This window comes from Boleophthalmus pectinirostris, unplaced genomic scaffold, assembly GCF_026225935.1.
Source record: "Boleophthalmus pectinirostris isolate CB_2022bp ecotype Guang Dong unplaced genomic scaffold, ASM2622593v1 HiC_scaffold_1, whole genome shotgun sequence".
Taxonomy (NCBI): domain Eukaryota; kingdom Metazoa; phylum Chordata; class Actinopteri; order Gobiiformes; family Gobiidae; genus Boleophthalmus; species Boleophthalmus pectinirostris.
The window spans coordinates 34,088,043-34,113,151 of NW_026570970.1; the positions used below are offsets into that span (position 1 = coordinate 34,088,043).

General features: G+C 38.5%; 1 protein-coding gene across 2 annotated transcripts; it reads right to left on the reverse strand.

Annotated features, from left to right (window-relative positions):
- Positions 1–1,846: 1,846 nt before the first annotated feature.
- On the reverse strand, positions 1,847–24,206 carry lcp1 (lymphocyte cytosolic protein 1 (L-plastin)). Of its 2 annotated transcripts, none has more exons than XM_055148579.1 (16): positions 24,060–24,206; positions 19,170–19,245; positions 18,547–18,695; positions 17,970–18,093; positions 16,477–16,609; positions 16,294–16,375; positions 15,381–15,546; positions 14,520–14,662; positions 11,520–11,615; positions 9,618–9,813; positions 9,337–9,415; positions 8,183–8,297; positions 7,575–7,708; positions 5,864–5,984; positions 4,031–4,155; positions 1,847–3,911 (listed from the first exon to the last, which is right to left on the reverse strand). In XM_055148579.1, the coding sequence occupies exons 2-16, from the start codon at positions 19,234–19,236 to the stop codon at positions 3,779–3,781; spliced, it is 1,863 nt and encodes a 620-aa protein (XP_055004554.1). In that variant the 5' UTR covers positions 19,237–19,245; positions 24,060–24,206; the 3' UTR covers positions 1,847–3,778. The 2 variants fall into 2 exon arrangements, with proteins under 2 accessions (XP_055004554.1, XP_055004548.1); XM_055148573.1 differs by lacking the exon at positions 24,060–24,206 and adding an exon at positions 21,285–21,413.
- Between the last annotated feature and the right edge of the window lie 903 nt (positions 24,207–25,109).

Below are 25,109 nucleotides of genomic sequence, written 5' to 3' on the forward strand. Positions count from 1 at the left end.
ATTTGTTATTAGTTACTTTTCACCCCTAACTAACTCATATAATGACTCTGGAGTAGCTTAGTAGTTTCTCAATATTTGTTTTACTCTTATTTCTGTAATTCCTTGGACCACGAGTTAGCACTTTTACTTTATTTTTAAATTAACAGTACTTTTTTACTTACTTTACTTACTTTTTTGGGGCTACTACACCACCTCTGGTCACATTATGAAACACTTTTTCCCCTTTCTGAGAATTCTGGTGTAGTTTGAGTTTTTTCTTCAGGCCTTTTGTCACTCACTGGTTCAGTGTCAGATTCATGTTGAGGCAGGGAGCTTTGTGGTTTGAGCTTTCTCTGAAACATCTCAAGTAGAACGAAGATATGTGAAAATATCTTTATCAAAAATATTCAAACACAAAAACAGCAACAACAATGCTGATAATCTTCAATTCAGAGTTTGATGAAGAAATATTTATAATAAAGTTGTTACACTACACTACATTCAGGATTTATTTTTCTCAACAAGTGTGTTGTAAATACTAGAGTTCATGCAACAATCAAACTGGGATTCAGGAGCTGAAATTGAACCTGGTTTGGAACTCAAAAGTTCAAACTCTTGCACAAAAAATGCTGCTTCAAAAGTTCTATCCATGGGTGAGTATCTGCCTCAGAAAAAGTAAATCAGTGAAATGATTCCAAACCACATGTGGAGCGTCTGTCTGTGTGTGTGTCAGGCTCTGAACAGACAGCTTCATCATCAGCAGCACTGCTTACTCCAGAACTCTTGAGGTTTATGTAACCATTTTTGTCTTTAGTGTCTTTTTGTCCTGATTCAGCCACACATTATGAACTTTATGAATATTTTTTGTTTCACTTTGCCAATGTTGAGATATAGAATGAGTTATAATATAGCAACTGTTTTCGTTATGCAATAGCCTAGAAGAATATCAAATATATCTGTGTCGAGAACACTTCAACTTTCCCCACTTTCCCTACTCAAGTTTCCACTTGAGTAGGAAAATAAATCTGTTTACTGTATTGTCAGTTAGGCCTATTCATATTTTTGTATCTATGATACTAATGCCCAAATTCCTCCGAAACATTCAGTTAGCCACTCTCACCTTTTGTTGAAAATCAAACTCCTAAAGTAGGGTGACTAGACCCCATTCCCTATTTCCTCGGGACAGTCCCAGTTTTGAGCCCTGTGTCCCCTGTCCTGTCCCAGCAGATTTATACAAAACCAGTGATTTGTCCCAGTTTTAGACAAGAAATGTCCCAGGTATACCTATTTCTGACCAGTTTGATACATGGTCATTTGTTTAAGTAAAATACAGAAAAGCTGCTTAAAAATGACTAAAATGAAAGACAAACAGAGAAGGTGACTAAACTGACTCACATGTTCGTCATGAATGGACCAAGTGCAGAACTATTTTTCTTAATTACACACTCATTTCACGGTTTTATTATTACCAAATACCACAGCTGGGGACTGGGGAGTCCCAGTTTTTGATTTAGAAAATCTGGTCACACCATCCTAAACAGGACCATGACCACAGTGTTTTCTCTTTTCAGTTTTCAGATGATCTAAAACTGTTTTTGGTTGTGTTTACTTATGTGTGCATTGTGTCGACATGGTAACTTCTATTCCTCCATACACATACATGTAGAACACCCCCATGATGTTACTGCAAAGTATCAAAAGATAAACTTCATCAACAAAAATGAACAGATTGTATTTTGTCCATTTTATGTTGGAGTAAATTAGATGTCCATAGATTTCAGAATTATGACAAATTCGGACTGTTGCCCTAGAATGAATGTATAAGTAAAGAAGAACTTCAGACCACTGCAGACCACTGAGAATTAACTAGTTTTTTCCAGATTTTTATTAAAAAATGAAAATAATTCAAGAGCCAACAACAACTGCCAACTGAAAATGTAATGTGATTTTAAATGTATATTCTGTTTAAGCAACTGTATCATATTATAGAGCTGTGTAACAAAAAGTCCCTAATTTACTTCACAAATGGCAACTTTTTTTCTTTAAGATTTCCATTTTTACATTTCATTTTCCAGTATTTTATTATCCAAGAAATGTGTATCTAGTCACAGAAGTTACGTTACACTGAAGTATCAGGCTTGAAATAAAACAAAACTCAGACTTAAAGAGGGGGTATTCTGCAAAATCGATCTTTCTACCATGTTATATAATGTTGTTCCGTTATTAAAACACGCCTGAAGAGGTTTTATACATTATCCATGCATGTTTGAATAATTTAGCAATCTCTCCCAGGCCCTATTCAAACCATTCTGTCCAATGCTCCGCCCACAAACGTACGACAATTTTCATAAATATACAAACGCAGGATTCAAAACCGTACACAATAACTATGAGATGTGAAGTAGTTTCATGCACGCTTGATTATAATGTGATAGAGCTCTGAAGGGGGAGTGGCTTAGTACAGAGAGCAAAGGAGGGAAGAGTCATAGCGTCAAAAGCAAAACGTTTTAATACCGTATTTTCCGCACTATAGAGCGCTCTGGATTATAAGGCGCACTGTCATTGAATGGTCTATTTTCAAACTTTTTTCACATATAAACCACACTGGACTATAAGGCGCATTAAACGAAACACAACAGTTAGATAAGTCAGTCAAACTTTATTTAACGTGCTCACAATAACTCTCAACTTTGTTGCCCACATCCCTCTCTGAGTCAGTGTGGTTACTGTTCCCTGCAGTTCAGTGATGATTCTGGTGTTGGTGAAAGCTCGGACCACAGTTGATACTGATCCTTAGCCCAGGCGTCTACGATCCGTTGGCAGATCGTGGCGTAAGTGGCTCGGCGCTGTCTCTCTCTCTCTTGGTGAAGGTGTGTTCTCCTTCTCTCATCCACTGCTCCCACACAGCTCACACTTTCACTTTAGAACAGCCTTGAGTTTAAAGTGGGCGTTGTGAGCGTGTCTCTTAACAGGTGCATTTTGATATTAAAAGGAATCACAGTATGTATTACTCCTGATGCTCCTGACTACGGGAGCTGTAATGCTGCAAGTGGTGCGGCTTTGTAGTTTACTAAAGTCGTAGTAAGACACCCGAACTAAGACCCAAATAAATTCATATACAAGGCTCTCTGGATTATAAGGCGCACAGTCGTTTTTTGATGAGCTTTTAAATGCGCCCTATAGTGCGGAAAATACGGTATGTTGTTTTCGGATATAGCATTTTCAAAACAGTAAAAGGTAACATGGTGATCGAAAACAAGTTATGAGTTAACTATTAATACCCCCTCTTTAAAAAGTTAAAACTAGGCCTAAAACCTAAACCTAAAACATGACAAAAACCAGGACGAAACACAGGACTAAACAATGACTAAAACCAAATTAAATCTACAACAGGACTAATCCAGGACTAAACCAGAATTAAACCAGAACTAAACCAGGACTAAACCAGGATGAAAACAGGACTAAAACAGATAACTTCTCTGGATTATAAGGCGCGCAGTCGTTTTTTTGATGAAATTAAAGGCTTTTAAGTGTGCCCCATAGTACGGAAAATACGGTACGTTGTTTTGGGCGAATATAGCATTTTCAAAACAATAAAAGGTAACATGGTGATTGAAACAAGTTAAAGAGTTGAGCTGTTAATACCCCCTCTATAAAAAGCTCTAAATCTTGACCTAAACCAGGACGTGTGGCTCCATAGCGCCCCCTCTCTGCTCGTGTATGCTCTTGTGTATCTGCTGTTGCCACGTTGTTGCGTATTTCTCCTCTCCTCTTCTCCTCTTCTTTTTTGTTTGTTTTTTTATGCGCCTTTGTATCCTCGCGCCATCAGGCAAGCGAAGACCGTCATCACCATTTTGGGTTTGACCTCCACCAGATCTTCGGGCAGAGCGTAGACGCGAGCGCCGATCTTCCTCGCCATTGAAATCGCGTATCTGCAAGCGACAGAACACACATTTAGGTATTTTTAACATTATAGGCGAATGTTTGTGATGAAGAAACATTACAACAGATCAGAAAATAGTTTAACGTGGGCCTTTTAAGAGAGACGTACTTTGCGTTGTTGAGTTTCTCTTCCTCCGTCAGGTCCTCTGTCTTCAGGAGGTCGTACCGGATCGAACCAGGTCTGATGGCGTCGATGAGATCCAACACGGGAATACTGCTGCTGATCACCGGGTCCTGTAGAGAGAAACACAGGGAATCGAACCCACAACCTCCAACTGAGACGAGGAGACAGGGTAACTGCTCCGTCACAGTAATAAAGGAAGAAACAAGGACTAAACCAGGACTAAACCTAAACCAGGACTAAACCTAAACCTAAACAAGGACTAAACCAGGACTAAACCTAAACCAGGACTAAACCTAAACCTAAACCAGGACTAAACCTAAACCTTAAACATGACTAAACCAGGACAAAACCTAAACCTAAATCAGGACTAAACCAGGACTAAAACCAAATGAAATCTAAAACAGGACTAAACCAGGACTAAACCTAAACCTTAAACATGACTAAACCAGGACTAAACCAAGACTAAACCAGGACTAAACCAGGACTAAACCAAGACTAAACTAGAAAAGCAGTCAGAGAGCGCAGACCTCCGCCAAGGACTACCCCCATTTTTTATATAAATTGCGATAAAATCAGTCTTCTGGATCAGATCCGGATCAGCCTTTGGAATATGAAAGAGGATCCCATTGTCCATCCCTGAGTCAAATTTCATGGGGTTTGGTCAATAATTAATCGAGATATTGAGAAACAAAATTTTTGGCCCCATTTACCACAATGTTAACTAAAATTTCAAAGTGATCCAGAATCCAGGATTTCTTCCGGATCACCCCCAAAATGAAATCATTTCTTCCTTTTCACATTTCCAAAAAATCCTGAAAATGTCATCAAAATCGGTCCATAACTTTTTGAGTTATGTTGCTAACAGACAAACAAACAGACAAATGCCGGCAAAAACATAACCTCCTTGGCGGAGGTAACCAGGACTAAACCAGGACTAAACCAGGACTAAACCAGGACTAAACCAGGACTACCTGAAACATGACTAAACCAGGACGGCACAGTCTAAACCAGAACTAAAACCAAATTGAACCTAAAACACAGACTAAACCAGAACTAAACCAGGACTAAACAGAGACAAAACCAGGTATAAACTAAGATCAAAACAGGACTAAAACAGGATTAAAACAAGACAAAACCAGGACTAAAACCTAAAATATGACAAATCGAGGACTAAAACCAAATTAAAACAGCACTAATCGCAGATTAAGACCAGGACTAAACTGAGATGAAATCAGGAATAAACCCGGATGAAAACAGGACAAAACTAGGACTAAACAGGGACAAAACACAGTCTAAACCAGAATTAAAACCAAATTACACTTAAAGCACATAAAGACAAAACCAGTAATAAACCGAGACTAAACCAGGACTAAAATCTAAACCTAAAACATGACTAAACCAGGACTAAAACCAAATTAAACAAGGACTAAACCAGAACTAAAACCAAATTAAATTTAAAGCAGGACTAAACCAGGACTAAACCGAGACTAAACCGAGACTAAACCAGGTATAAACCAGAATGAAAACAGGACTAAAACATGACAAAACCAGGACCAAACCAGAACTAAACCAGGATGAAAACAGGATGAAACAAGGACTAAACCAGAACTAAAACCAAATCTAAATCAAACCAAACCAAGACGAATATGGTCTCACATAAAACCAGGAATAAACCAGAACTAAATCAATAAGGACTAAAACTTATTAAAGAGGGAATAAACAAGAACTAAACAAGTACTAAACAGCTCTCCACTCACAGACCAGGAGTCTAACCCACAGCCTCGTCACTGAGAGGAGCAGACAGGATGTACACTGTACCTTGAAGCTGGAGATGGTTGGTTTCTCAGCCTGGGTCAGAGTTTGATTGACCCAAGAAACAATCGTATCATCGTTCACCTTCTGCCCATCGCCCAGGTCCTCCAACATGTTCAGAGTGTATCTGAGGGGAAAGACACATCATGTGAAAAGTGAATAATGACCAAACCAGGACTAAACCAGGACCAAACCAGGACCAAACCAGGACCAAACCAGGACCAAACCAGGACTAAACCAGGACCAAACCAGGACCAAACCAGGACTAAACCAGGACCAAACCAGGACCAAACCAGGACTAAACCAGGACTAAACCAGGACCAAACCAGGACTAAACCAGGACTAAACCAGGATTAAACCAGGACCAAACCAGGACTAAACCAGGACCAAACCAGGACTAAACCAGGATTAAACCAGGACTAAACCAGGATTAAACTAAACCAGGACTAAACCAGGATTAAACCAGGACCAAACCAGGACTAAATCAAGACTTAACCAGGACCAAACCAGGACTAAATAAAGACTAAATCAAGACTAAACCAGGACTAAACAGAGACTAAACCTGGATGAAACCAGGACTAAACCAGGATTAAACTATGATGAAACCAGGACAAAACTAAGACTAAAACAGGACTAAACCAGGATTAAACTAGGATGAAAACAGGACTACAACTGGAAAAAAATGGACTAAATTGGGACTAAACAAGTACTAAACCGGGACTAAGCCAAGACTAAACCAGGAACTGGGACTAAACCAGGAACAGGGTCTAAACTAGGACTAAATCAAGACTAAAATATGACTAAAACAGGATTAAACCAGGATGAAAACAGGACTACAACTGGAAAAAACTGGACTAAACCAGGACTAAACCAAGACTAAAACAAGACTAAAACAGGATTAAACTAGGATGAAAACAGGACTACAACGGGAAAAAACTGGACTAAACCAGGACTAAACAAGTACTAAGCTGGGTCTAAACCAGGAACTAAACCAGTACTAAATCAAGACTAAAACAAGATTAAACTAAGATGAAAACAGGACTACTGGAAAAAAAACTGGACTAAATCAGGACTAAAGAAGTACTAAACCGGGACTAAGCCAAGACTAAACAAGGAACTGGGACTAAACCAGGACAAAACCAAGTCTAAACCAAGACTAAATCAAGACTAAAACAGGACTAAAGTGGAATTAAAACAGGATGAAAACAAGACTACAACGGGAAAAAAATTTGACTAAAACAGGACTAAGACAAGACTAAACCAAAGACTGGGACTAAACCAGGACAAAACCAGATCTAAATGACACTAAACCAAGTCTAAACCAAGACTAAATCAAGACCAAAACAGGACTAAAACAGGACTAAAGTGGAATTAAAACAGGATGAAAACAGGACAACAGGAAAAACTGGACTAAACCAAAACTAAATAAGTACTAAACTAGGACTAAGCTGAGACTAAACCAAAGACTGGGACTAAACCAGGACTAAACCAGGTCTAAACCAGGACTAAATCAAGCCTAAAACAAGCCTAAAACAGGATTAAACCAGGATGAAAACAGGACTACAAAGGGAAAAAACTGGACCAAACTAAAACTAAACAAGGGACCAAGCTTGGACTCAATCAGGACTAAACCAGGATTTATAGAACTAAACCAGGATAGGACTAAACCAGGATTAAAACAGACATAACCAAGACTAACTGACCACGTCTCTGTTACCTCCTCATGAGTTGCCAGAGCAGTGCGAGGGTAAGGGTTCGATTCCCGGCGTTCAGGTCCTGTCCTGCGATTCCCACCAGAGAGAACTTGGCCTCCTTCTTCCCCAGCTCCACCGCGTAGTTACAGTTCTCCAGCTACAACAACAATAAGACCATTTCCATTAGATTTGACATTTGTGTTTTCAAATTTTCAAAGTTTTCAACACATCCGGGAGCAGTAAAAACACTGTACCTGATTTTTACTCTCTTAAAAACTGAAATAGTTGATTTTAAACGGGTTGTTGTGGTCCAGAGTTATTCTTGCTATGCTATTCTGACAACAAAACACTTTATAAGAAGATGCAAACAGTACACAGCTGACTTATTTTGAGATGCTTATAATATATCTGTTCTGGGGCAAGACACACTTTGCTCAAATCCATGGAAAAAATCTGGCTAAAGGGCCAATATATAATGTAATCAATCTAATCTAATCTGTAATCAATCTAATCAAATCTGTCTCTTGCCCCTCTCTGGGAGTATGGCAGCTTCACATTCTATAATCAATAATATATAAATGACCATCATATTTTATTTGATACATTTTGTTCCTTATTTTCCGGAGCGTACCTTCTTCATGTTGCTGCCGAGTTTGGAGTAGGGGGGTTTGTTGACCCTGTCCCAGTCCACGGGAACTTTAATCTGCTCGTACAGTTGGAAGATCACCAGGGCGTCGTCTATGTCTCTGGAATAAACGGAAGAAAAGGAAATCAAGTCAACGGACTGTTCATATCCATAAAAGCCTTTTGTTATAATTTTTTATTCTTTTGGTGGTATAGTACACGTGGTAAATGTTTATCATACATTGCAGGTTTCTCTCTGTGTCTGGTTGAGTTAAACTTGGAGCTGGACAGGTCAAAACTGCCACATTACAAATGAGTTGATCTGGTTTATGATTAATATGTCAGTAATTACTGGGCCTATGCCGTAGACTGTTTAAAGAAGTGGAGTAACCACAGTGTGGGTCTATGCTACTCAACATCTGTTCAGCTTACAGTGTGGAGCAAGATATAAAGTTTAATACAACCATGTTGTATTGACTATTAAAACAATATTAATAACATATCTTGGGCAGATTGTCACTGCAGACATGACAGATAATGATGATCTGTATAGACAGTGTAGGATGCTCTATGCTCAGGCAAATCCTCTTATGTGTAAGTTTATTTCTTGTACAAATGATGTAAAGTTGTTATTGTTTAAATCATATTGTACACCGTTGTACACAGCCCACCTCTGGATTAAATATAAAAAAGACAGTTCAGCATAGACTGCAGGTGCCTACAATGACACTTTGGAGGAGGCCACGATGGCCGAGTGCAACGTTGATGTTTTTTACTGCATGAGTCAACACTTTGCAAGCTGCACTAAAAATTTTAATGTACAGTTTTATTTGCAGGCTGAATAAATCGGCCAAAGAAATAATAATGTCACTCAATTATTAGATTCAGTGCAATAATGTGGTACACCAATATGTGGACACACTGATACGGTTGTTTTAAAAACATATATGTTTGGTGTAATGTTGTAATGTCACAGTCCTTGTCTGTTTTAAAAATGGACCATGAGTCCAGAATAAAGATGAACCAATCTATGCAACTCTAGCTTTAATTGTCCAATTGAAACCAATCAAGGTTAGAGTGACCCCTGACCTCCATGACAGATTCTGACATGATGAGCGGGCGCAGGACAGGTAAGTGAAGGTGTAAAGAGCAGGTTCTCACGTGTACAGGTGGTTGACTCGAGGGTTGACTCCCAGTGAATTCATCCAGTTTCTGAAAGTGCGCTCCTCCCTCGTCTCCCCTGCAACAACAACAATAGATTAATCATGTCTTATAATGTTTTGTGATTCCTGTTGTTGATGACACATATTTTTAAAAATAGCACAATATGGGCCCTTTAATCAATAAGAAACAATCATCTGGGAATTTGAAAATATTAATCGGAAAACCACCAATCGCTTAGGAAAGGCAGGCAATGTTATGGTTTTTCTTCCTCTTCTCACCCTCGAAGGAGCTCCAGTCGATGTCCTGGTTCTCGGGTTTCTTGAGGGCTGGGTACTTGTTGAACAGATTGGCCACAAAGGCTAAGTTGAGTTTGGGGTTTCCTCGCACAACATCAGGGGGCATCACAAACTGTCTGCAGCCCAAACGATCGGCCTGGTCCAACATCAGCTCTGCTCGCTTCAGGTCGTCCTTCTCCTGCACACAGACAGGGGGAGCTAGTGAGATACAAGTCAATTTGTTTTTGTATCACAGTCAGAACAGCTGTCACTTTGCAGAGCTTCACAAACTGTTGATTTAACAGAAAGTTAGAAAATCAAATAGTGAAACAATCATTGGTGAAAAACAGAAAGAGAGAAGTGCAGTATGACAGGTTGGACTTCTCATCTGACTAAAACACACTTAAGATTATTATAGTTAAGATTTTGCAAACATTTGTAAACGTTTCTCTACAGATTCTCTCTGTGACATCACTTTAGGACATTTTGCCCAAAGACTTGGTTGGGACCCACAGGTGGGTGGCAAGAGATTTTTTTTTTTTGGGTTGCCTTGTCACGATCTGCATGTAGGTCTGCAATATACAGTTGTATACATGAATCTGTCACCTTGTCATTCTGGTTAAGAATATCCTGTCCTCAGTATGGCCAGTGTTTCTGTGCCTTTCACTAGTAGCCAGGCTGGCACCACCTAGTGCCTCCGCTCAATTTCATTTCAACCCCAGAAATGGAGTTCGGGCACCAGCCAATCAGCGAAGAGCCATACATTCTGTGTTGGCAACAGTTCCCGAAATCAAGGATTTAAAGCCGAAACAAAGAGAATATTTGGTGAATTTTATTAAGGGGAAAGGTGTTATAGTCCTTCTTCCTACGAGATTTGGGAAAAGCTTAATATACCAGTTAGCCCCGTTAGCGGTGCATTACATACTTCACGACCAAATAGCAGTGATTGGTTAAATGAAAAAACATACCTGCCTACTGTTGAGCGAACAAATTCTAATGCTGCTAGGTCAGACGGTTTCCACAAGTGAAACCAGCTGATGAATCAGATTATTTCACTACTTCATACATGTGTGAACTAGGATTTTCTGTGCACACAAAAATTCAGACAAAGCACAGAAACAGACTGAATGCTGCGCCTGATGTGTGTGTTGCGCTCTCCTCCTTTAACCCCGACTGGAACATGCTACAAAAATGCAGACAGGCCCACATATTGCAACACATATTGCTGTTTCAATTGAATGTTGAAAAGAAAAAGAAATGTTCTACATTTAATGTCCAAATAGGCGACTTATTGATCCTTTTGTTGTTACTTCAGTGTTTTGAGTAATACTAATTGTTCAGAGACACGATCACTCAGTCAGCAATAAAATTTCCTCATTAATGTTCAATAATGGTCAAATCCAACTTTATTTTGGAATTTACGAATAATGTCTATTGACTTGGGTCACGATGATTTGTGACTTTTGAAATATAGGTCCAAAATGTGTTTATGTGAAAATTGAGTTTTAACTTTTGGATAAAAATCTGCCTAGTGTGAAATCATCAATATGGAACTCTCTAAAATAGAACTCTGCACTTGCTGTAATTTACAACACAATTTTCTACTTTTTTTCACAAATTGCTTCTTGATTTGTGCAAAACTATCATTTATATTTACAACAGTTATTCTTGTCAATATAAATGCTCTTCACACTCATCAGAAAAGTTACATAGTGCACCTTTAAGTCAACACTAGAGTTGCAGAGGACCTTAATTACCAGCAGAGGGAGCTCAGGTAGCACAGTTTGACAATCACTGGCTCATACTTGGTCACGTGTATTGAGATAGATTAGAAGATATTGATCATTGCATACTGATGGCATTGATACAGATTTTAGAATATATTTTGGTGGTTTGAGAGTTTACCCTGAGCCCGGACATGTCGATGGTGATGGGGGGCACTCCGTCCTCGTCACCTTTAGGAGACACCTGGTTCAGCAGGTTGTAGTACGCCTTTGAGTCCTGGAACACAACAACACAACAAGAGATGTTCATAAATTTATAATGCGTTCGACTGATATTGATCGTGTGCAGTTACATCACGCTGGAGGGCTCTGCATGTATGTCTTTGGCAGAATATTCAGCAGTGTGACTAACTGAAAAGTTGGTGAATGCTAACCAGCTTGGGCCTGTAATGTTATTTGGGAGGGACTTGTTTAAACAGCACAAATCAGCTAAACTGTTTGACATTTATTTACTGTCAGATTGAATTAAAATGAAAGTCTAACTTGAAAAACAGCTTCAGACACTGCAAGTTTCATTGAACTTTGATGCAGAAACTTTTAACCCTCTCCAGGCAGATGTTGCAGATTTGCAACAGCTAAATTCCAATTACCTACTTATTCTAAATCCATATTTTATGAGCTTTTTTTACTCAGGAACCTTTTTTCCCATCCATGCTGATAAACGTGGGCGATGCAGACTGTGCAAGAACGGCTACACACAAACGGCCTGCCAGAAGTGCAAAATACTTTTTTTGTTTACAAAGGATAAAAAAGTCAGGATTGTATATTACTGCCCCATATTATAATTTTCCCCAAATATCAGATTTTTCCTGATACTAAAAAGTTAATTTGAGCCTGAAAGGGTTAATACCAGATCTCATTGTGGGACCAGTAGTATTAAGCAGGCACCGTTAGCAGTGTTAATAGATTAGAAAGCACCACCCTCCTCATATTTTTTTATTATTTTATATAAGATTTGTATAAGGGAAATTTTATCTTTTATATTTAATGTACACAAGAATCAAATAAGATCTTAGACAGGAGACATGCTGGGGACGCGCGGGTGAAGACAACTCAGTTACAATTAGGCCTCGCAGGTCTTATAGTGTGAATAGTGTGGTCATAGATGTGTCTCTTATGTTTCAGGTGAGAAATGAGTGAATTAAGTTAAGTTTTCTTTTTGATAAATATATTTTTGAAATGTAAAAGCGTCCTATGTGGTGTGAACTAATTGTAAAGTGTGCCTGGATGTGAATAGCGTGATCATAGATGTATCTCTTGTGTTTCAGGTGACAAATGACCATTTAATAGAATACAATAGAATAGAAAGCCTTTATTGTCATTACACAGTATAATGAAATTCAGAGCTGCTCCTTCAAGTGCAAGAATTAATAATAAATAAAACAAAAAATTAACAGTTTTCATTCAGTATGGTGACAGCTTTGGGGAAGAAGCTGTCCCTGAGTGTTTATTGTCTTTAATTATTTATTTTTATGTTATTATTTATATATTTAAGTTAATTAAGTTAAGTTTTCTCTTTGATAAATATATTTTTTGAAATGTAAAAGCGTCCTATGTGGTGTGAACTAATTATAAAGTGTGCCTGGACGTGAATAACGTGGTCATAGATGTGTCTCTTGTGTTTCAGTGAGTACGGCAATAAATGAAAGTAAACATACACTCTCTGAAGCCTCTTTATCCGTCCACAAGTGCTATGTCATGATTGTCCACGGCTAAAAACTGTCTGCTGTAGAACTGGGAAAAAAGCTTTCAGTTATTTTGCTTCCCAAAAACTGAATATATTTCAAGGACATGCAAAAGTGGATATGCTGGTGTCACCACTGCATTCAAATAATCTGGTTATAATCACACCTGCTCCTGTTTTTAATGTTTAATTGGACCTATGCAGTTATTTGTTTAGTTTGTTTTAGGGTATTGTCCTGTGTTTTAACAGGGTGCTCATGAAAAAAGGGTCTGGCACTCTCATTGGGCTCTCCCTGTATAAACCAAGATACATGAAAAAAAAAAAGAAAGTATCTATAGAGCCTTTCCAAATCAACAAAGCACTTTGCAGAGCATTCAGAGGTGGTAAGGCACTGCTGCAGACTAACCGACATGAGGCTTCAATCTGCACCATCAGCCGCTCTAACCACCACTAACACTCCTGCACACACCGCTTTCACACCACATGAAGGAGGTGGTGGGTGATGTGGGTGAAGTGCCTTGCCTAAGGACACAAGGATCTCGCTGTGAAGTCTGACCCAAAATTGGATTAGACCGGGCACTGGTAAGCAGATATGGCCACAATAAAGGACTCAGTTATCCTTGTACCTTATATATAAGAGCTGAGGAGGTAATGGTATTAAAAGGACAGTTCGGAATTTTGGACATAGACCTCATTTCCTAGTGAGCCAGAGTGTTGGAGATGCGTGGAAACACTTTTTAAAAAAAATATTCCATCCAGTCCTTGTATTTACAGAGGGCACTGGTGTTAGGCTAGTGCATGTCAATGGCCATAGTTAGCCTGCTACTAAAAACAGTCTTACCCACTCCACAAAACACCCGAAGCAAAACTATTATTACACCAGACTGTTGATGTAAATGTCTGTGTCGATAGAATAAGTTTAGAAGTAAAACCAACCTTGCATTTGAAGGATTTATGTCCGAGCAGCAGCAGTGAGTTGTACTTCCTGATAGAAAGCTTGGCAGTGGCGGACTGATATATGAGAAAATAGTCCCTCAATATGTGACGATTCATGTGATTTAAGGTTAGTTTAATTTCAAACATTATTCTATCAACACAGACATTTACATCGACAGTCTTGTGTAATAATAGACTTGCTTCGGGTGTTTTGTGAAGTGGGTAAGACTGTTTTTAGTAGCAGTATAACTATGGCCATTGACATGCACTAGCCTAGCACCAGCGACCTCTGCAAATACAAGGACTAAATGGAATATTTTAAAAAGTGTCTCCACATGTCTCCAACACTCTGGCTCACTAGGAAATGAGGTCCTATGTCCAAAAATTCTGAACTCTTCCTTTAATAGTAGTATTAATCGTAGTTGTAGGATTAGTAGTACCTTAATATGAGAACTGAAGTTGTAGTAATAGTATTAATAGTAGTTGTAGTATTAGTAGTACCTTGATATCAGAGCTGAAGTTGTTGATCTTGGAGCAGCCGGCCTCCTGCAGGTGGTAGTTTGCCCAGCGCAGGAGCAGTTCTTCTGGGGAGAGTTTCATCAGGTCCTCCAGGCTCTCTCCATCCCTCAGCAGAGCGATCAGAGCTACACAAGAACACAACACATATTTATGTCTGAGAAATAGGTCCAAAACAATCTATGGGCATCTCCTAATTCTAAAATTTGAGTATTTCAGAAAGAGCTTTTGTATATTTATGGAGAGTCAGTGTGTGGTCGCATGGGTGACGTTGGCTTTGGACAGGATCTTACAGTTAGCATGGGTTAAAAAAAAAAAAAAAACATAATGTTTTACTAATTCATACTTTGCAGTGACATCACAGTAGGACATCACAATAAATGTATGGGGATTCTATATGTATGTGTATGGCTAAATGTTCATCAGTTACCATAGTGACACAATGCACATATTAGCAAACACAGCCAAAAACGTTTTAAGATGGTCTGAAAACTCAAGAACAAATACAAATGGATTTAAACAACATAATATCAGGAGCCTGTGATCAATACTGTTCAAAACTGTTGGTTAATACTAGCTCACTTGTGGCTGTAAGGTTTTTTGAGAGGGACTTACTTAACAGCACAAATCAGCTCATCTGTTAGTTCAAACTAAGTCAGCTCTTTCTGGTCAGATTGTGTTAAACAAATCTCGCATCAAGTCTAACAAAGTCTCAGACAGAGTATACCTACAGTTAGCTTCATACCCATTGAGAATGTTGATGATATTGTTTGCAAAGTATCAATATGTAAAACATCTCATGGTATTGTTTAATATTGTAAAGCAGATTGAAATACTGAAGCACACCTTCGTTCCTGCTGAGCTCGATGTCGGCGAACAGTCCGATCTTGATGACCTGCCAGAGCAGCCCCAGGACCAGGTGCTGTCTGCCCTCCTTCAGGTCCTCTGCTCCAATGTTCACCACGTGGCAGCCGATTGCAGACGCAGAGTTCAGGGCCAAGTTCAGGTTCTCCTGTAGGACACACGCACACGAAGACGTGAGGAGCAGATTTTCTCTGATGGGAAATGGGTTGTGATGAGATGGGTTGTGTTCAAGGTTCAAGACACAAAAAATATATATACATGTATAAATCCTTAAAGGGGGACATATTATGTATGAACTTCCCTGCCTGGGATCCAGAATACACAATTCTCCAATACTTTACAAAGATGTGAGTCTGGTCACTAGTGAATCTGCAAGTTCAAATGGATGTGATTGACAATCAGGGACATGCATGGTCTGTCCATATCAAAACAAATATGGTGACTTACAGAAAAATAGCACAAGGGACTGAAAAACTGGGGTGAGAGAAATGTATTTTTGGTTGTAAATGATAAATGACAAGTGAACGTCTTTGTTTCACATGAGGCTCAACAAATCTGATTCGATGATCATGTTTGACTCAAGATGTGACAGAGGGAGTGATGACCAGACTAATAACCATGTGTATAAAAAATAGAGAGATCTCATTCTGGATTTACCAGGCAATCAGTTTTTTACAGTGTTATAAGAGTGTTCCCTCACCGTTACTTTACTCAAAGTTGTATTTCGATTGATTCACCCATGTTTGAGTAATCCTTGGTATTCTCTACATATGTATGTACAACTAAATACCAGTAAAAGCACAATATGTCTCTATAAAAAAGAGATATAAAGAACTAGACTTCAATGATGTCCATGATAACTGTGAAGTCCTGGTGTAGGGCGAATGCCTCTGACCTGGATAGTGAAGGGAGTGAGTTTCTTCTTGTTGATGGTTCTTTCGTCGATGGTGTCTGGCACTGACAAGTTTATCATTTTACTGTGGACACAAACGTGACATAGAGAATGAGCCTTACTTGAGTATTTTTTTCTCCTGTACTTTTACTTAAGTAACCAGCGTCTCTGTTATATAGTACTGACCAGAGCACGATGCCATCCCCCACAGCGGTGAAGAGGTCGTCACTGTTCGGGTCCATGGGCAACACGTGTTTACAGTCGTCATCTTTCTCCAGAGCTTTGTTGACCCAGTTCACAAAGGCAACCTTCTCCTCCTCTGCACACGCAATAGAAACAGGTTTAGACTAGGGTTGTCAAAAGTATCGAAAATCAGCTACTAATCGATTCTAATGCTAAAATTAGATACTCATTTGAGCAGATATCGGTACTAAAAAAAGTCACATTCACAGGACAGAAATTAAGCTTTCCTGAATAGCTTTAATATGATCTTGAATAGAAAAGAAAGCACTATCATTTAATGTTGAAAATCTATTGTCTAAACTAAAGAGTAATTTTTTATTATCATTGTGGCATCGGAATCAGTATTGAGTATTGAGTCTATTCCATAGTGATTTTTCTGATTGTTCTGACAAATATTGTGTGAGATTTATGTTTAGATAGTAGGATTCTGTTCAAAGTTCACATTTTAATCATGTTCAGAACAATTGACAAAAATACTGAAATCTGAACTGACAAACAAATACAAGAATCACATTTCAGAACATGTTTGTACAGATCTAAACTGCAGGGTTGACAGTTTTATTCAAGACAGACAGCGATTTTGTAGTTTGTGGAAAAAATGATGGTACGGTTTATCAGTCACCATCAATCATTATCAATCTTTTAAGCCATTTAATCATTCAGACAATTAAATTAATCCAATCCCCCAGGAGATTTGGCTGAAAACATGTGTAATTTTGTATGTTTCTGTGGGTTTCAGAGGTAAATTACTATGTGTATAACCTGGGTTGTTTGAAGGGCCCATATTACACTATTTTCTGATCTATGTCCTCATTAAAATCAGACCTGAAGTTGTGTTTTGTTTCATTCACACAGGTTAAACACACACCCTGCATATTTAAACTGAGTTTTTCTCTCAAATGGAAAACACTCTGTTCCACCTTGTGATGTCATGTGGTAATAAACACACAGTGCTTCACTGTATTTTTAAACTCCATACACCTTCACTAGAATCATTTGGATGATTTCAGCCCTGGAATTGCCAATTTCTACTGAACAAAACATAATTACCACAACATGACATCACAAAGCTACTGAAACATGTGTGACTGAAACAAAACACAACTGAGGAGACATTATAACATGGGTAAAAGCTCACCTGATTCAAGTTTGTGTAACATAGAACCTTTAACAAAAAATAATGTAATGTGGTTTATGTTATTAGGTTCTTTTTCAGACCAAGAGTATGTTTTCATACGTGTTTCAGACCTGACCTGTATGAATCAGCTGACCGGACACGTCACAACAACATCACCTGAGCACTCTGAGGAAGAGCGCTAGTGAGCAGTCCAAACTGTCAGGTATGAAAACAAACGCTTGGTGTGAAAAAAGCCTAATAACATAAATTATCAGAAGACCAAATGAACCTCATTGGACTATGTAATGTGGTGCTGGACCTGAGTACGAGTGCTGTGTTCCTGACTGCTCCGATCTCCCGGCCACAGAGCAGATGCCCTCCTTTTTGTTGATGGCTTTTCGGAATGTTTTGGCCACTTCAGTGCTCTTCAGACCATGCACAATCTGCAAGCAACAACAACATGAGGGTTTGCCATCAGCAAACTACACTAGCGTAGTAGTAGTGGTAGTTACAGTAGTAGTAATAGTAGTAACAGTGTCAGTAGTAGTATTAAAGTAATTTCACTTTTATCTCAGTTTTTAGGTGCAGTTTTAGGTTCCAGCTTCACTAATAAATAGCATCATCTAGTTATTTTTCTTCATTTTCAGGCAGTATTAGTGCAAATGAGGTATATTTGTAGCCTTGTAGTCAAAAATGTAAAATTATGGGTGTGTCATGGTCCAGTGGCCACTGCAGTCCTCCCCCCAGCTTTCTCCTTTAGTCCACCAAACTCCCCTTCACTCTCATTTTTTAGTGCGCAGGTACTGCCCAAGTTAGTAACTCTGTTTGAAACGTGGCAGTATTAGGTGTTTAGATATTCTTTAAGGTTAGCTCGGTCAAAGGTCAAAGGTGGTTACCTCGGTGAACTGGTCAAATGTGAGCTGGTCGCTGGTCTTGGTCAGTTCCTGGACGATCTCTCTGATCCTGTATCCGGGCAGAGGGAGGTTGGCTGCTCGGAACAGCTCATTCAGCTCAGCTTTACTGATGAAGCCGTTGTTGTCCACATCTGACACAGACAGTATGTTAAGAGCTTGGGTGTATATGTTAGTATTCTCATTTCATTGTATTTATCAAGGATCTTCTGTACTCTGCTTTTACAGCACTGAAGTTGTCTCACATATATTATTGCAAAATTTATCTATAAACTGGGGTTGTCAAAAGTATCAAAAATCAGATACTAATTGATGCTAAAACTAATATCAAAACAAGATACTCATTTGAGCAGGTATTAATACTAAAAGAGTAGCATTCACAGGACACAAACGAACCTTTCCTGAATATCTTTATCAGAACAAGTATAAGAGCACATAGACCACTATGGACCCTACCTGGACCACTGAGGGATTTATTATCATTGTGGTATCCGAATCTGTATTGTGTACCAAGGCTATTCCTTTAGCTCTAAATATCTGCATTTTAAACAAGTTCCACCATCCACACTTTTGCCTCCAAAACAGATGCACAGAAAACTGCCTATTACCGATTTTAGCGAAGGCCTCTCTGAGCTCCTCCAGCTCCTCCTGAGAGATGGGTGTGCTGCTCTCCATCGTGACAAACTGGAAATAACACACATGCTTTAAATAGGGAGTTGTAATAATAGTAACAGTAGTAGTAGTAGTAGTAGTAGTAGTAGTAGTAGTAGTAGTAGTAGTAGTAGTAATTAGTCACACGCTCAGTCACCACATTCACAGCATCATTACAAGTGGTCGATAACAGAAATACTTTAAACCTTTGCGAAGGTTAAATGTGGGTCTTAAATAAAGATTTCTGTTTCACTTCTGTTGTGTTTTGGAGAAGTTCTTGGTCATATGACAGAGCACTCTATTTCAACATCAATTCCTCCTTTTATATACATCAAAGTGATGTCAGCGCAAACTAAAAACAGATTTATAAAAATATTGAGAAATGTTAAATCGAGCAGAGAAGAGGGTCGAGGAAGAGGTGCAGAAGAGGAGGAGAGGGTCAGAGGTGCAGAGAAGAGGGTCAGAGGTGCAGAAGAGGAGGAGAGGGTCAGAGGTGCAGAAGAGGAGGAGAGGGTCAGAGGTGCAGGGAAGAGGGTCAGAGGTGCAGAAGAGGAGGAAAGGGTCAGAGGTGCAGAGAAGAGGGTCAGAGGTGCAGAAGAGGAGGAGAGGGTCAGAGGTGCAGAAGAGGAGGAGAGGGTCAGAGGTGCAGAAGAGGAGGAAAGAAGAGTGCAGAGAAGAGGGTCAGAGTGCAGAGAGGAGGAGAGGGTCAGAGGTGCAGAAGAGGAGGAGAGGGTCAGAGGTGCAGAAGAGGAGGAGAGGGTCAGAGGTGCAGAAGGGGAGGAGAGGGTCAGAAAAGAGGAAGCAGAGGAGGAGAGGGTCAGATGTAACTTTGAATTGAATTCCTTGGTTTGCCGCAGAAGTGAAACTCTCATTTCAAACACTAAAACACTACGTGTGCGTATGTCTCTAAATGAGTCAGGCTTAAATTTAACAGTGATCTCATCACTTCTTTACCTTTTATGTTCATAAACACAAACATTTCCTGTTCTCCAAAGACATTCATAAATGGTAAACGGTCACATTTTACAGTGCTTTTCCACCTTAAAGGCACTCAAAAAGAGTTTACTTCAAGAAACTCATCAATCATTCACACACACTATGTACACAGACACTGGAGGTGAGGTGGGTTAAGTGTCTTGCCCAAGGACACAACAACAGTGTTCATCTGTGGGAGCTGGAATTGCACTGCTAAACTTTGGGTCAGTGATTCTGACTGCTCTAACAATGATGTTTATTTTGAGAGCGAGTTGAACTGCCAGCCTTCGAATCAGAGGACAAAAACTTCAAATGTATTTGTATTGTAAATTGTAATTGTAAATGTCTTCATGCAGATGTTAACGCTTTGCCTGGAAAGTCTGTAAATAGATAAATTCAGTATCACCATGGAGCATTCCAGGCAGAAATGCTCAATCCTTGATATTGTGGCCAAGGTAATCAGAGGTATAATACTCCCTACTAAGGAAGCTGAGAACTAAGACTAGACCAGGGGTTTCCAGCTTTTTTCCCCCTGTGAGCTACCTTTACAAAACGAAAATCCCAGAGAGCTACTCATTTTAGCAGCCACCAGAAATGGAGTAATTATAAGAACCACGGCCTTAGATCAAAACAGTTAGAGGCCTATAAAACATATACTATTATCCATTTATTGGTGCAGAAAGGAAAGTTAGGCATGAACATAATACATTTACAATTTTAACCTTCATTCTATTCATCATTTTTTTGTTATTCAGCACAAAACTTAAAATTGAGAAATTCTTTGGCGAGCTACTTGGAAGGAGGTGGCGAGCTACTGGTGGCTCCCGAGCTACAGGTTGGAGATCCCTGGACTAGACTGAACTAGAATAAACAACACCATCTCTTGTCCTTTAGGGTTCATGTATTTATTGTACAACATGCAACTTTAAGTACAGAGCTGTTTCTAGTTTCAGTTTTTCAGTGATTTGTGTGTGTTTGAGTAATCCTACATTGCACTGATTCAAAAGGTCACTAATAAAAAGTTATATCTCCCCTCCACCCAATAATAAAAACTGAAAAGAAGGGAGTAATATAAGTAATAATGTTCTTGGTCTTACAGTATATTTCAGCACTGACAGAGAGTCTTGTTCAGTTGAAACCACAGACTTCCTGTTGAGACCTGAGTTCTGCTTCTGCTGCAGCACTGCTCTGTACAATAGAAAGAGGCTCATGCAGGCTTTTTCTTATAGTCCTGTATTACACTAAATTGACCAAAATGAGCTGTAAGCCATGTTAGAATGTTGTTACCTCATCAAAAACATACATTTATTATTAGTATGTTTACTTCTCCAAAGCTCAAAATGCTCTGTTCTACCTCGTGATGTCATGTTTTGGTGGTTTTCAAGTTTAGTTTTCAAACTCCAGGTATGTTTGTGATGAAGAAACAGCATTAGAACATCGATCAGGAAATAACTTAAAGAGGTCACAGACTGTATGATGCAGTGAGAAGCAGCGCTCTAAAGTTGCATGTCGTGATATAAGATGGAGGACGGCTGTATTATAAATTTATGGGCGTTTTGAAGTTGGAAAGAAATATCTAAACAAAAAAAATCCTCATATACTGAAGCATATTATTTTCGGTTAAGGATCGGGTCCAGACATTTTTGTTGTATCTTCAAGTACAACTGACAACAACACTGAGAATGTGAAGTAGAGCTATAGTGCTTTAGTCTTTTAGTCGATTAATCGGTCAACAGGGTCTTAGAGAACGTATTAATAGTGCAAATGTATAATTTGTCGTAAAATATGGTTATGCAGACATTAAAAGTGCCTTGTGTAACTTTTCCGGTGAAGAATCCTTCAAATACTTTTTTTTTTTCCGAGGAGATGTTATTGCTTTGTTTGGAATGTTTCACAGTATGGCTTTAAACCTTTCTACCTTCATGGAGCTCAAACCATACAAGTTACAGGTCAGATCTGCGGAGAGGCGACCCCACTCACAGTTAGTAGGCCTGTCTTTCTAGGTATTTATGAGCAATAAAATCACCAGTAATTTAATAATGTCATACTGTGGAACATTAGACAAAGCAATGGCACGTCCATAGAAACAAACAGTTACACAGTGCATCTTTACAAAGAGTTTCATCAATCGTAATTAACCTGAAATCACCGTAAGCACTTACAAATATGCAAAATAGCAGCTAGATGTTAATATGAGTGTAATCCTTTTGCTGGTATCTTTTGACCAGGTTGCAGTTCTTATGTAAAATGTTAAATAAATAAAAAAATAATCGTCAGTTATAGGGCTAATTTACATTAGTGCTATATAAAAAACAGACTACACTTGTGATTCATGAGTTTAAGGTGCCTTTTTACATAATCATAAATAGACACCAATAATACCAAATCTTGAGATAACTCACTCATTCACTTCCTCTTTCTGATGTTGTCCCATATAAATCTTTTCTGTCAATTCTCTGGTATAAAATTTAATAATTATACAAATTTTGGTTGACTAATCTGTATCATGTTAGGACATTTTTGTACATGGATAAGTGTTAATAAGTAAAAAGAACTTGTGGTACTAGTTCTTAACAATATTTATGTCATCCATTATTATTCATGTACAAAAACTCCTAACATCATACTAATTGGGAGTAAGTTTGTAATTACCAACTAATGAACCAAAGTATGTAGCAAGATGTTAATAAAAGGAAACTAAAACTTGTGAACTTGTGGTTAGATAAACAAAGATATTAACCAAACTAGAACATAATGATCAAAATGATGTGTGTCGACTTTACAAACACAGAGGAGCTTTATCTGACATCATCTTGACAATATAAAATTATTTGAATATTTATGTTTCTAGCTCCGCCCCTTCAGATATAATGTAGGTTTTCTCATTTTCGTGTCCTTCAAATGACATTAACTTCAAATTATAAATCAGATGTTACATCCCGACAGTTACACTTTAAGTTACTTGAGTAGTAGTATTCCCAATTCTTGAGTAATTTGTTGCATCACTACTTTGTATTTCTACTTGAGTAATATGATTTTGAACATTATTCTTTGTTGCATATATTTTTTGGCTACTCCACCCACCTCTGGACATCATACAGTGTGAGACTGTTTTGAGCTTTGCAGAGGGAGACAGACTAAAATAAAAGATTACGCAAATGTGTAAACGAAACAAAACACAACTCCAGGCATGTTTCTAACTGACAATTTACATTATAACTTGGTATAAAGCTCACAAGTTAAGTAGGTAGCCAGCAGAGGGCACTAATGAACTCACAGTTGACCTTGTGACACGTGTATCTGTCCCTTTTCTTACCAAAAAACAAAATTACTTACAAGTTACCAATGATTACATCTGACCTGTTATTTAACCGACACTAGAAACATGGACGGTTAGTTAGTGCTAGACTGAACTACTAGAATGACCTATATTTATTCCTAAACCTCTTTGAAAGGAGTTGGAAATGCTTTTTTTGCAATTGGCCTTAAAGTGTAATTATGAATTCTTCTTTCAAGCTTAAATATTGTTTTAATAAATGCATGGAAATGCTATTTTATAATGAAGATGCTTCCTTAGAGGGTTGTTGCGATTATAAAATCAGAAAATTTTAGGGCCAATTTGCACCATTTTTAGGTCTGTTTGTAAAATGAAATTGCTTCGATCAACCAATATTAGCGCAAGTTTCCTATTTGCAGATACCATGCAAAAAATCTATTTATTTGCTAACACCACAGCTTAAAAAATACATGTGCTGTCAACTTCCTGTAATTCTTAATGAAAAATCATATTGCGTACTTTGCTAAAATCCCATACACTCATTACAGCACATAAACTCCACACTGAAATATGAATAAATGTTGCATAGAGTTACCTGAGAATGTCTGGCCGTGCAGATGCAGTGACTATGACAAACCTGCAGAAGTGTAAAACTACAAAGCGTGGATTCAAATCAATGAGGAAGGAAATGACACGAGAACAGCTATGTCTTTATATGGCAATGCTATAGGCTGCAAGGTGACGAGATCTGAGCCAAGAGGTCCGCATGTGGGTTCAGACCTGGTTTAGATCTGGTATAGTACTGGTTTGGTCCTGCTTGGCCAGTAGGGTTATGAGACTTATAAAGACAATACGTCCCATGCAAAATTGACTCTTGTGAGCTTTTAGCCATGTTATGTAATGCTGTTACCTCTTCAAAAAACATGCCTTGAGTTGTGTTTTGTTGCATTCACACATGTTTGAGTAAGCTTGGTTTAATAGTCTGTCTACATCTCTAAAACTCAAAGTGCTCTTTTACACCTTGTGATGTCATGAAGTGGAAGTTTTCAAGTTATTAGACCTTTTACAAGTTCAGTAGAGATTGGCAAGTCCAGGGCTGAAATTATCCAAATGATTCTAGTAAAGGTATGTGGAGTTTAAAAACACAGTGAAGCACTTCTTATATTACCAGATGACATCAGAAAGTGGAACAGAGTGTTTTCAGTTTGAGAGAAGAACTCAGTCTAAATATGCAGGATTGTGTGTTAAACATGTGTACACAAGAAATCAGAAAATTGCCTAATATGGGCCCTTTAAGTACTATTCAGCAGCTCAGTTTCCTGTTTGTAAACACCATTCAAAAGACACAGAACAGAACAGAAAATTTAGGTGAGAATTGCTAATTGCTATGGTAACTGCAATTTTTTTTATAATTCTGTACCCCAAAGTTCCAACACTTGACAATGGCATAGCTGTGGTCTAGTCCTGATTTAGTCCTGGTATGGATCTGTTTACAGTTAAACAGACTAAACAGCCAGTTTAATAAATGTATTTTGAGCCTGAACTGAAAGAGGGAATCAGTGCATTCGGAGGCGTATGAGGAAGTAGTTGTTTCAAATCAGGAAGTTACAACACGAGCTAAAAGGCACTGCAATGAGTCTATTCT